This window comes from Pygocentrus nattereri, chromosome 26 (genome assembly GCF_015220715.1).
Source record: "Pygocentrus nattereri isolate fPygNat1 chromosome 26, fPygNat1.pri, whole genome shotgun sequence".
Lineage (NCBI taxonomy): Eukaryota > Metazoa > Chordata > Actinopteri > Characiformes > Serrasalmidae > Pygocentrus > Pygocentrus nattereri.
In genome coordinates, this window is record NC_051236.1 from 29,332,501 (window position 1) to 29,345,434 (window position 12,934).

General features: G+C 40.0%; 1 protein-coding gene and 1 long non-coding RNA gene across 3 annotated transcripts in view; one reads left to right on the forward strand and one right to left on the reverse strand.

Moving 5' to 3' along the window:
* The window catches only part of LOC108438050, a 4,384-nt gene extending 1,445 nt beyond the window's left edge, over positions 1–2,939 (forward strand). Inside the window, exons 2-3 of the long non-coding RNA XR_005129712.1 lie at positions 300–361; positions 1,654–2,939. This is a non-coding gene — a long non-coding RNA (uncharacterized LOC108438050). The remainder of the gene's footprint in view (positions 1–299; positions 362–1,653) is intronic.
* tgfbr3 (transforming growth factor, beta receptor III) overlaps positions 1–12,934 on the reverse strand; it is a 155,806-nt gene that overhangs the window by 4,351 nt on the left and 138,521 nt on the right. For both annotated transcript variants that reach the window (XM_037534984.1, XM_017715571.2), the window contains exons 15-16: positions 2,934–2,990; positions 2,705–2,812 (exon numbers count right to left, since the gene is read on the reverse strand). In XM_037534984.1, coding sequence (XP_037390881.1) covers positions 2,705–2,812; positions 2,934–2,990 — 165 coding nt within the window. The remainder of the gene's footprint in view (positions 1–2,704; positions 2,813–2,933; positions 2,991–12,934) is intronic.

Below are 12,934 nucleotides of genomic sequence, written 5' to 3' on the forward strand. Positions count from 1 at the left end.
TTTATTACTATTATTTTATTATCTGAATTAGATGAAAAGCTAGTGTACATTCTCATTTCACGTTTTGTGTTTATCATTTTTTGACATCAAAGCAAACTGAAAAAGTCAGACGTGCAGATTTGAACTTGTTATTGAAGAATAGAAACTGAATGTAAGCGTAACTCATTGTGTTAACAATGCCATAACAATGTTATTCATTATGCATTTATATCATTACATTTGATTAGTACAGCAAAATGAAAGTAGTAACTCTCGACTTGAGGGTTAATCCATGCTTATCTCTACACTGCTGTCTTCAGAAGGCCGCCTGTCTACCACCAATGGGTGTCAAGTTTCCTACAGCCGCAGGACTTCAGCTGAGGTACTTAAGTGTGTTTATATAAAAGTGTGTGGAAGAGTGCAAAATCACTCCATAGATCACATGGACAGGGAGATAAAGAGAGGAGAGAGACAAAAAGAGACAGCACAACTTTTGCCTTTTTAGCAGTCTCTGCCTCTAGGGAAAACAAGACTGCCTTATTTTAACATCAATGTTCAAAATGTAATATGATAAGCTGCTTTTAAAAACCATAAAAGCTTTGGGGGTGGATTTCACAAATACCTGCTTTTAAGGGTTTTTCAGTCATATGACACTTTGCGATCAGATGGGTAAACCCTTAGAAATCCCCAGTGATAATAAAAGTGTGGTGTAAGTCAATATTAATTGTAGTAATATTGTTTTGCCAGAATAGCTTCCCTTTCCATCTGCCCAGTTTTTGTCATTTTTTGACACTGAAACAAAACAGAATGTAAATGCAATAGAAATCAAATTCATCACATAGCTGCGTAATTATTTATTAACTACTTATTAAATGCAGCTTAGTTATTAAAAATAACAGTAAATGCTTTTAAACTGTGCTTACTGATTGACACCTCACTACAGAGGATTTATCGTAACGTGGAAACCAGCCAGTGTTAAACTCAAGTGCACGCTTTACACCTGTTTCTGTCAGAACAAAACAAAGTTAAACTTTAGGAGTCCATCCAATCAAAAGACTTTCATTTCACTTCACCCTCTGGCGGAAGCCTATAAGAGCTGAATAATGCGCCTGTCTCAAGCACAAACAGGTGAATAAAGATAAGCCCACTCTCAGAGGACACCAGATCTGGCTATTATTTCAGCTCAACATGAAAGGCTAAACTCAGCCACCTGCTCAGGGCAAGCAGTAAACCAAGCAGGCAATACAGTGATGGGTCTTCTTCCAGGCTCAGAGCTTAATGCAAATGGTAACAGTCATTACTGGTTTAAGCCTTTGTAAAAGAACTCTTCCACCAAAAAAACAGCAGAGTCTGAAGTGTGCTTCTTTAGTTAGATTTGGCTATTTTAATAAATGAAGTGAACTGTGTAGATGTGATTCAGTTTGCCTGCTAATTACATAAAAGCCTGCTGTAAAAAGCGTGGCATGGAAGAGCAGGTCAACGGCACTGTGGACTGTGACTGAGGGGTGGTACCAGGGTGGGAAAGGAGAGAAATAGCATGCTCTTTCTGTGAGGGGTCACCGTGGGTCATCAGCATGGCGGCAGCAGGGCGAGGAGAGGGGGTGAATCTTGGCATCCATGTGTTTTTGTGTGTGGGTGTGCGTATGTGTGTATGTGTGTGTGTTTTCCTGCAAGGCCTGAGGAGACCCTCACTGCGGGGAATTCCAGTGCAGTTTCATTGTACCCAGAATACCTCTGGTCAGCCCCTTGGCCACCCAGTGCCCCACCAACAACTGAAAGAATGGAAGAAGCACAGAACTTCGGCTGACCAACAGGAAGTAGCCGCATGCCAATGCTCGTGTATTATTGTTACTATGCTGCTGTCAGCACATCATCAGAAAGGGGATTTTTTTCCCTTTCCTATTATGGAAGAATGATGGATTTTTATAACTTCAGATGTTTATAACTATAGATGCCATTCTAGAGGTGCAGAGTCTTGTTCTTGTTCCAACAGCAAAAATACACCATGTGAAGCTCCTAACTGGGTAAAAACATCATTCATCTAATGCACAGTTTCTGCTCTTTTTGTGCAGTAACACAAAATAAACTTACTCTTTTTGAAGATACAAAAAAAGCTAAATTTAACCAAAAGTATTCCAACCAAAACCACTTGAACACATCATGGTGTACTTATGAGCTCCAGTGTCATAATCAGGAAACTCTAAAGGCTCATTTAGGCTCAACATCTTCTGTCCATACAAAACAGAGCAGTACCACTAGAAACTGTGGGGACTGTGTAGCCAATAATTCCACTACAAAACGCCAATCTCTCTCCTGTAATGTAAGTAAAAAAATTCTCCATCCACATGTCACGAAATATTTAACAGCTTTACAGACCACTGTCTGCACTGTCTCCATAATTACAACTTCCTCCACCATCACTTTGTTTATTGTTGTCAGACACTTTTGACTCTGGACTTCCCTCTAGTGAAGGTACTGCTTAACATCCATGCCAACGTAAAGAATGCATGGAAATATTTGACGGTTCCATTGTTTGAAATGAGCATGTTCATTTTCATATGTAAAGGGAGTAAAATGAGCAGCATTGCTTTTACTCATAAGTATGTAACAGCCATGCACTATGCATCCCACTTTCAGTTGTCCAAATCATCCAAATCCTACAGCCACACTGGCCCTCTGCGGATTAGATTGGTTAAACTGAGTTTGTTCAGTTTCTCTTTCTCACCTGTGTGCGAGTAAATGAACCACAAGGCTCCAGTCAGCAAGGCTCCAATGACGAAGGCTGCAAAGGCAATGCCCACCACCGTAGGAGTGTCCAGCACATACATGAACGCTGCAAGAGAAGAATCAACAGGGCATGTGAGACAACATATATAGTTCACAGCAAGAATGAACTTCCCTACAAAAAACATTAACATTTAACATTAAACTATAAAAACTGTGTGCAAACTTACATTCAGCATCACCAGGAGCGTTTGGAAGCAGAGGCGGAGGCTTGTGGGTTGTGGGCACTTAAAGAAAGAAACAAATAAGCATGTTCAAATAAAAGAATATGCATTGCCATTCGTTTGGTTAATTCATCATTCTAATTGTGCAGGTTTACTAGGGTAGAGTCCAAACTCCCTGCAATGAAAACACAGACTGACCGACTGTAAATATATGTCCATTATTCCTGCATATATACAGTGCTTACTGTGTGTTTACAACAGTTAATGTGATTTTAACGCTGTAGGTTTACACCTACAGTACAACATAAACTCTGAGGCACACAACTGAGTGCACCCTAACAAACAAGACATATAACATATATAGCCTAAACAATATACGTTCTCTATACGCCCAAAAATATTGACACCCCTTCTAATTAGCTAATTCTGCTACGTTAAGGCACACCGATTGCTGACACAGGGGTTCAACTGTGCATATACACCATGTATAAAGAGAAGAAACGTTGGGTGACATATGACATGTTTTTATACACAATAAAATACTGTTGAAAGTCTAAAGTTTCAAGCCAGATTAGAAGTAGAGGAATTTTATGAAGTTATGTGTACAGTCTTGTATTAAGAATGTAAACTATTCTTTACATTTCTGTAATATTTGTCATGTTTTAATATCAAAACCAACAGAAAAAACACGGAAGTGCAGACTTGAACCTGCTGAAACCGAACGAGCACAAAGATTGAATGTTAAGCAATTTATTTCAGAAGTTACTAAAAATAACTGCATTGAATATTATTGTAAAACACAGCAACAAATCTCGACATCTAAGGGTGAAATCCCAAAGGGCCCATTGAAGGGTCAGGACTTCAATTACAGTTTACAGTTTAATGAGTTAAAAGAGGCAATGATGCGCCAGGCTAAACGAGAGTGAGCCTGCCAGTCTGACAAGGACTTTGAGCTTTATTCTCATCGCAGCAGGTGGCAGATAATCCTCTCAAAGTCACTGACACCCATTTCGCTTGGCCCCAACTCCACAGGATCCTGCAGAGATACGGCGCTGGCAGGGCTATCTCCTCTCAGACAGCAAGCCAAAGCGTCTGAGCGGCTCCACGGCCCGCACAACCCAGCGGATGGGTTTCGGCCTCTAATTAGCTCTAATGATCATCCTCCATGCTACACAATAGATCCTGTGTGCCTGTAGGCTCCAGGATCACTCTGGTACAGTGCCAGAAGCCAGGCACAAAGGCAGCTATTCTGAGAGAGAACACCTTTAGGTTTTTATCCGTACTGCTGGGTGATGACAGACTATCAGAGAAAAGCTCTGTTACAGTGTGGGAGATGACTATAGAGCAGCCCTCAGTCCACCGATCACCAGCCACAACCAGAATACCCCATGCTCACCTTATCTCCACTGTCCAGCTCATAATGTAAAAAAATGCAAGGGCAACTCAACACTACTGACCACATATGAACTCTTGAGGCAGGGAGGGGTAAAGTTCTGTAAGGTAAGTGTGGTATTTAATATATTACGTGTGCTATGTAAAGTGTGTGCACTGTGTTCATGTAGAAATGATGTCCACATTTGAATCAAATGAATCGATTTTTTCCCCCAAGCAGACTATGCACTGAACAGCTTCAAATGGGGATAATTTGCTGGAAAATAGGTGTACACTATCAGTCACACGTTACACGTTTAAAATATTGTATGCATAGTTTTGATATGATACTGTTTGTGTATAATGTTCTGATTGTACTGTGTTTCCAGTATAGTGCCCTAAGTGCACTGTCTTACATTGTCCAGTAGTGCACTAATGTTTTACACAGTCCACTACTGCACTGTGCATAGTCTTACACTGTCCGGTACTCTAATATGTGTACTACCTTACTGTCTAGTACTGTCCTTACAATGTAATGTTGCACTGTGTACTGCCTTACACTGTCCAGTACTGCACTGTGTACTGTGTTACTGTACAGTATCGCTCTTCACACTGCTTGACACTGTATAGTATTGCACTGTGTATAGCTGTAAAGTATTGCTCTATGCACTACACTGTACAGTAGTGCCTGTGTACTGCCTCACACTGTCCATATACTCTCCTATATATACATTACCTTAACTGTGTGTCACTGTCCTGCACTTATTATGTCTTATTATGACTACACTGTTTTATTCTGAACTCTCTGTGTTTTTGTGTGTCATGAATGAATGAGTACAGTGAGAAAGCTTGTTGTTATGCTGTTTTTCTATAATGGCAGTAAAGTTGAACTGAATTGAACTGCAGATCAGTGCTACACCTTTCCACTTGCAGCAAAGCAGGATATTAATCATCAAATAAAACCCCAGAATCTCTTAATGGGGTTGATGTGGTAATGATGGTTTAGAAAAGCAAAGAACACAAAAGGCTGAGTGTTGAATGGATCCCTGAGCAGTGCTACTGCAGCCCCAAACCCTGAGGACTTCTGGCTTATAGCTCTGCTCCACCCAGCCATTCAAAAAGAGCACGAGTGTCCAGCTCCTGGCCTAAAGGGCCTCAGTCCAGCAGCATGGTTTGGTGATTTCTAGCGTGGTCCATGAGTAAGGATTTTCTTAGATGATCTTAGCTGGCTAATAGATAAATGTTGATATAATAGATAAAAGTGCTGCTGGAGTTTTTAAACACCTCAGTGTCGCTGCTGGACTGAGAATAGTCCACCAACCAAAAATAACCAGCCAGCAGCATCCTGTGACCACTGATGAAGGACTAGAGGATGACCAACACAAACTGCAGCAGCAGATGAGCTGTCGTCTCTGACTTTACATCTACAAGGTGGACCGACAAGGTAGGAGCGTCTAATAGAGTGGACAATGAGTGGACACAGCGTTTAAAAGCTCCAGCAGCACTGCTGGATCTGATCCGCTCATGTATGTTACAGTATATGTTTTTATTAGACTGTAAGCATGGACTGATATAGTTTAGCCTAACAATGCCTCAGATGCTTGTGTTTTTAGATGCATCATATCGAAAGCTGTACTGTGTAAACATTTTTGTATTCTACATTCCTGAAATCCTCCTAGATTTCAAAGCGCTCATACATGGAGGATTTTTCCCATATTTTTCCATATTACATCTGGCTTGCTCTAGTGTGACAGTGTGATAGTGTGATATAATATGCACAGTAAAATAGAACAAAACGTACATGTAGAATCACTCTATGGTCCACATAGTACAAGCTTTCATTTGTGTTTCAAGTCCATTTGATTTCACAGCTCAAGCTTTAGTTACAAGGTTTAGCAGGTGTGTTTGACCAGGAAAATATGCTGGACTCTCCAAGCCCTTCAGGACCTGCACTGGAAACCCCTGTAACGGAGCATCTCAGAGGGAGGCGAAAGGAATGGAACTCGGGGCTCAGCGCCTCACCCTCATCCACAATCCTTTTGTTCTGTTCTCTTGGTCACCTTTTGTGGTCAGCTTGGTTCTCAAAGGAGCAATGAGGGAAAAGACTGAAAAGAGTGGCCATGTTCATGTGTGTGTATTCTGGCCAGCTGTAGAAGCCACCCCAAATCCCTCAGTCCTCAGCCTTTGTTGCGACCTCCATTACCATGGTGACCTTATTTTCCTTTCACTCCTAACCTCTTTGTGTGAGACTTCGGTCTCCAAGTAATATCTTGCACACATACCTTCCACATACACTCCTACACAACGACTCAGGGAGAAGCTTTAAAAGAGTGGGAACTGCAGGATTTTGTAGTGAAAGAAGAAAAGGTCTACAGCCAAGTGTCGAAATTTGACTTTGCAAATGATTTTAATGGTACTGAATATGAGAAAATGTGACTCAAGTGCTGTTTGTTCCTTTCGCTCATCTTTGCTGGTCAGTGCAGACACATTCAAACAGTTCAAGCAGTATCGGATCAACAGTGAAAACCTGGGCTGTGTGAATATTTTTCCCGGTTTCTATCATGGACATTAGACAAGTGATTACAGATAATCACTGTTTAATTTACAGGTCTCCACTATTGTGTCCTGAATTTCAGTTCCCGTTTCAACAATTTTTAATTCAGTGCATCACTAATATATCCTAATATATATTACAGGTGGCAGAAAGGGTTCATTGTGCAATGCCACAAAATAAACATTTTTGTTCTGCAAAAAGCCTTTCAAATGGAAAAATGGAGTCTTGGAAGATAAAATTTACAAAATGATGTTTGAGTAGACGGTTCATTTTGTTCCTAATGAAATAATAAAATCCACAAATATAATATTACGTTTTAAACCTGTTTTCAGATTCCAGAAGCAAAAATGATACCAGCAAAATCAGCAAATATAAAAAGAAATTAAGCAAAATTATTAAAAAACTGGCAAAATTAGTAATACATTTATATAAGAATGAGTGATAATTAGTACGTATCTTTTTAAAAAGTGTTTAACTATTATGATTAAAAATTTTATTAACACATTAACTATTAACTGTTTTTTGGTTTTGATTTTGATACGAATTGATATAGAACCATAAAACAATGGGAAGTTTCTTTACAGCTTTAAAAGGTTTTTCAAATATGTTTTTTGTGGGACTAAATTATTTCTTCAATGACATCACTCAAATAATCCTTTGTTTACATTGTCTTGTGATCGTGCACATCATACTGTGCTTACACATTATACGATACGTACTGCTACTCTTAAAGGCGCCTTGGATGAATGGTTCTAGGCAAAAACTTTCATTTTAGGTCCTTTACATTATGTGCAGATTGTTTTAACCTTTAAAAAAGGTTCTTCATGAAATCAATAGTGGTTCCTCTGTGGTGACCTTTTTAACCCTTACCCTGATGTATCTTGTCTAATTAATAAAGTATTGATCATTTTATGAAAAACGGTCCATAAATTCACTTCATAAGAATTCATTACGTGCTTCTTATCTAAAAATGCATTCATATTCATCCCCTAGGGCTTTGGAATTACCGCAATAACCTTGGTAACACAGATTCAGTCAAAATTAGTACATAAAGAAACAGAAACGTACATGAATAATATTAGAACTGGCTTATAGAACTGCGTTATATAATTTGATCATTTCACATGTAATTAAAAAGGGCATGATTTTTAGTGAGGCAGTAAAATGTGGATTTGAACGTCGTGTTTTCAATCGTTTCATTCGGACACTTAAGCACCGCTGTGTTTCTCAGTGGACAGCGTGCCCACAAACAGCTCTCTTTGATTTGCAGATCAAGCCCCAGCGTCGGGCCGCTATCCAGGGTGAGCTGCGAGCCCTTTTCAAAGGCTGCTTGTTTTCTTTGCCATCTCAGCATAAGAGATGTCTTTGTCTTCAAAGCATGGCTCAGAGCCTTTTTTCATTACAATTATGGCATATCTGTGTTTTCTTAATCCTCACCAGAGAAAGCAGCTCCAGCAGCGGCAACATAAAACATGCCTTCTCATCACGAATAAACTCGCTGAATTCACACTGGACTCCAGCGTAATCTGGACATAGTCGGAATTCAATGTACAGTCCAAGCCAAAATCCTCCGTGTATTCAGGCAGGTGTAAGACTGAGGACATTCTTTTTGAAGTTTTGCTCTGACTTCAGTTAGGAAATATCTGTTACCATGAAGGAATAACCCGCCTTTGTGTACTTTTAAAATCTTTTTGGATTTTGGAAGAAAAAGAACAACAACAAAAAAAACAGTTTTCAGTCCAAAAGGTGGTTAAATACCTGAAAAGGCTGATGGATGAATGGGGGCTAGCCTATGTGGCCTTCAGCATTACTCTAAAGAATTTCCCTTCAGCTACGCAGTCCTGCAATTACAAATGTCAAACTCAAGTATGTTAAACACTGCAAACAAACGCACTTACTTGTGTTAAACACCAGCCAGGTGTCCCCAAACTGGTACCAAAAAGGGTTCTTGTAGATGTACAAAAATTACTTCGCTTCCGTACAGAGCCTTCTTTTAACAAAACATCTTTCAGGAACATCATCTGAAGCACATGGAGCTTCCACATAATGGCCAACACTGGTTTTACATGAATTAAAACTTTTCTGTTCAGAAACTTTTCCTTTTAAGACTATACTTCACTACTGCCAAACCTGCCTCATAACTAACAGAATCACAACCATTTATCAATGGGATCGAAGTAAGTGGCTTCATCATGTCACCATGCCTCATTTCCTAATAGACCCATAGCAGGGCTTTTTGATTAGTGTGGCGTGATCTCTGCCAGATTTATGAGTCAACAGATTTGACTCAGCCGGGCCGTACTGCATGAACAGGGTGTAGCTGGGCCAAGAGCAGAAAACAGGCGCTCATGAGGTCAGTAATGCTCAGATTAGATCATTATTAGTAAAATATGATGTTCAACCACCACCCAGATGCCAACCAGTGTTTCAGCCTTTTACACACATATCATTCCTGTAGTAACAAAAACCTCACTTCTCCAGAATGACCCACAACATGTCCAAAAGACTGTAGACACCTGCTCAATCAATGCTGTGCCAACTGTACTGCATTAACAGCCACCTTTACTACACTAACAGCCTTTACTCTTCTTGGAAGGCTTTGGAACATTCCTGCAAGGATTTGTTTGGATTCAGCCACAAGAGCATTAATGAGGTCATTTACTGATGCTGAATGATTAGTCCTGGATCACAAATGCCACCCATACTGGATGGATGCTCCATCACTCTAGAGAACGCAGTTCTGCTGCAATTCTGGGGGACTTTAAACCCCTTTGGCTGACGCTTGGCATTAGGCACAATGACCCTAGACTCATGTGCAGCTGCTGTCGAGTATGGATCTGGATACCGTAGAAGTCACAGTATGCGTACAATTGAGCACCTGTGTCAGCAATGGGTGCACCAAGTAACTAAATTCACTAATTAGAAGGTGTGTTTTGGGGTTATTTAGCATTCTTTTCTCATTAAATATACTTCTTTAGAAATTACATTATCAGCAAAACAATGAGTAAAAAGTGAATTAAATATTTCTTAGTAAATTCTTCAGAATTTCTTAGTATTGGGTTACGTCTCTCTTTTGTTTAAATGATAGATGATCTCGAGCTGCACTCCACAAGTTTGTACAAAGGCCTCAAATGAGTCAATGATCAAATTGTCTGAATACAAGCTTCAATGCTTATTTCCAGGTTAAAATGAAAAATCCCAGATTTTCAATGTGGTCTAAGGATTTTGGACCCCGTTGTAGCCTAATAAAAAACAACGGAAAACTTTTAATACATGATGAAGTAATGAGAATCACTTCCAGGTTAATTTGGCCCTTTTCCCTTGGTCCTTTCATCATCAGATGGTCAGTTTCACAAGACCATGATGATATTTTACTGGCAGACTGCTTAATAGGCATAAAGAAAAGTATGTGAGTATATATCACATTAGGGCTGCTTTATCTGCCTGCCCTCCCCAACCCAACATACGCACTCTCTCTTTCCTTTCCACCCTCTCTCTCACTCTCTCTCCCCCTCCTTCTCTCTCTGTGCCGGGAATGGGAGGTCTCAGAGGATGGTTAAATGAAAACAACTGCAGGCCAGCGCTGGAACACCGCGCTTTTTCCATTTCTTAAAAACTGACTTAGACACAACGGCATCTATGGCCCCTCACTCTAATTAGCCACACACGCACATTGTTCCTTAAGAGTGACTGGGACATGATGTCATCTATAGCTTTAATCAGCCACGAACAGTATGCACACACACACACAAGCAGGATACAGAATTCCATACTCTCTGTTTAAACTTTGGAGGGTAATACGGCTTCGTTAAACTGATAACAATAAAAGGTTGCGGCACAGATAGAACTGTCAACGATGGCAGCAACAAATATAAAGCAGAGGTACAGCGCAAAATCTGCTTTAGGATGCTTTCAGTAGTGTTGCACTGATACCGATACTGTATGGGCTCCGATAATGACACTTAAACGCAGTGTCGGCATCAGTGATGGGAATACTGATACATCTAACCGATATCATGAAGCAAGTTCTGACGTTAACATGCAGCAATATAAAAATTCTCATGGCAGAATTTGTGATGGCAGCATTTAGTGAGAAAAAAGATGCTAACTGAGCCAAATGCAGCATCCTGAACAGCGGAGCTGCTTCTTTTATCAATCACTCGTCTGCTGTTGTGTGGTCAGTCTGAGTTACTGAGAGAGCGCAAGGAACCGCTGGGCTCTCGGCGTAATGGTAGCATTTAGCCTTGATTTAGCCCTTAGCATAACAGCCCGATAGCCAGGCCTGTGCGTCCACTAGACTTGCCTGTGGTGAGCCCCTGTTGGTCAGCTGTATCACTCAGCAGCAGGGACTCAAGGGCTGTCACTCCAACAAAGCCAGAAGTAGCACTGTAGAGCCGCTAATACTGATAGCGTGAACAATGGTGATATATAATGAAATGATGCTAAGAGATACAGCATGAATGAACACGCACATATGAGCAAATGACTTGAGATATTTGGTGTGTATGATGTGTAAACACCACCGGTTTATCTGTATACTGTTCAGTTTTGTTTTTAACTGTTCTGCACAATAAACATCTCACATTTAATTAAGTTAAAATAAGTTTTCTTAAGCAACTATTAAATATAATCCAATATATGCCATCTAGCCCAGTGTGTTTTTTTTGTAATGCAAAACATAAAAATACCAAAATAAAATATTTTAAAAATGTAACTGTATAAATATCATTTATATTTAATATCATTTATATTTATGTTTAGGACTTAGGTCAGATAGTTAGTACTGGCCGATGCTGCCAGATCAGGTATCGGTATCGGATGGGAAAAAGTGGTACTGGTGCATCTCTAACTTTCGAAGTGAACAAGTTGCGTTAACATTTAAAATCAGTAAAATAGAAAGTTGTAAAATCACAAATGCACCAGTCATTCATCTAAGCCATAAACGGTTTTTTCAATGTTTAACACAGATACCTTTAGTCAATGATGTGCCATCTAAGCAGAAATGCTCCACTCAGGATTATACAGAAAACGTGAGATTAAGGGGATAAATGATTAAATGTGTGCTAGAGTTGAGAAAACAGGAAAGATAACAAGTTAAATGAGAGTTTCATCTTAGAAAACAGTAATGAAAAGCAATTTTACATTTAGATGGTGAATTTTTAAATTCAGGAAACAGAAACATAACGGTCAGATTAGCCAAGAAATAAAAAAGAATGTGGTAGATGAAGCTCTACATTGTATACACACACACACACACACACACACACACACCACACACAGTGTGCCATATACATACATACTCACAGTATGAACTATACACATAAACACACCCACACACCCAAACTGGTCCTGCTCCACAGAATAAATTAACATATCCTCTACAGTTTAACATACTGAGAAAAAGAACACAAGAAATCATTTACAAGCATGCACAACTTTCACACAAGCCACATTTTATGTTTTATTATCTCCAATATGTTCAATTCACCAGTGATGGTGTGTTAAAATGTGCAGAGGTGTGTTCTCTGTAGAGGATGTTAACTTATTTTCACTTAGTACATCAGCAAAGCCTAAGAGGGCCCAGTCACCTAAACCTTTGCATTCGACTGTATACATACACAAGCACATGGCACTGCTCCACTGCTCCAGTCAACCACACACAAACGTACACACACAGGGCCCCCCTGCACTTCTGCTGTAATGAGTTACACACACACACAAACCACACACAGTATTCCACACACACACACACACACACACACACACACACACACACACACACACACACATATGATAATTCTGCCACAAACTAACAGACTCCAGATGGCATAATGTGCCACAGAGCGTGACATGACAGGAACTGTGTGTGATCTGAGTGTACCCTACTCTCTCACTCACATGCGCGCACACACACACACACACACACACACACACACACACACTAATATTCACATCCCCATATGGTATCTCACCTCCTCCACCATAAATATGACAATATGAGGTGTGATAGGTAATTGCTAAAGTCTCTGCCTTATTCCAGGTTAAGGTGTTATCTCTCTAGAATAAGCCTACACACTACTGC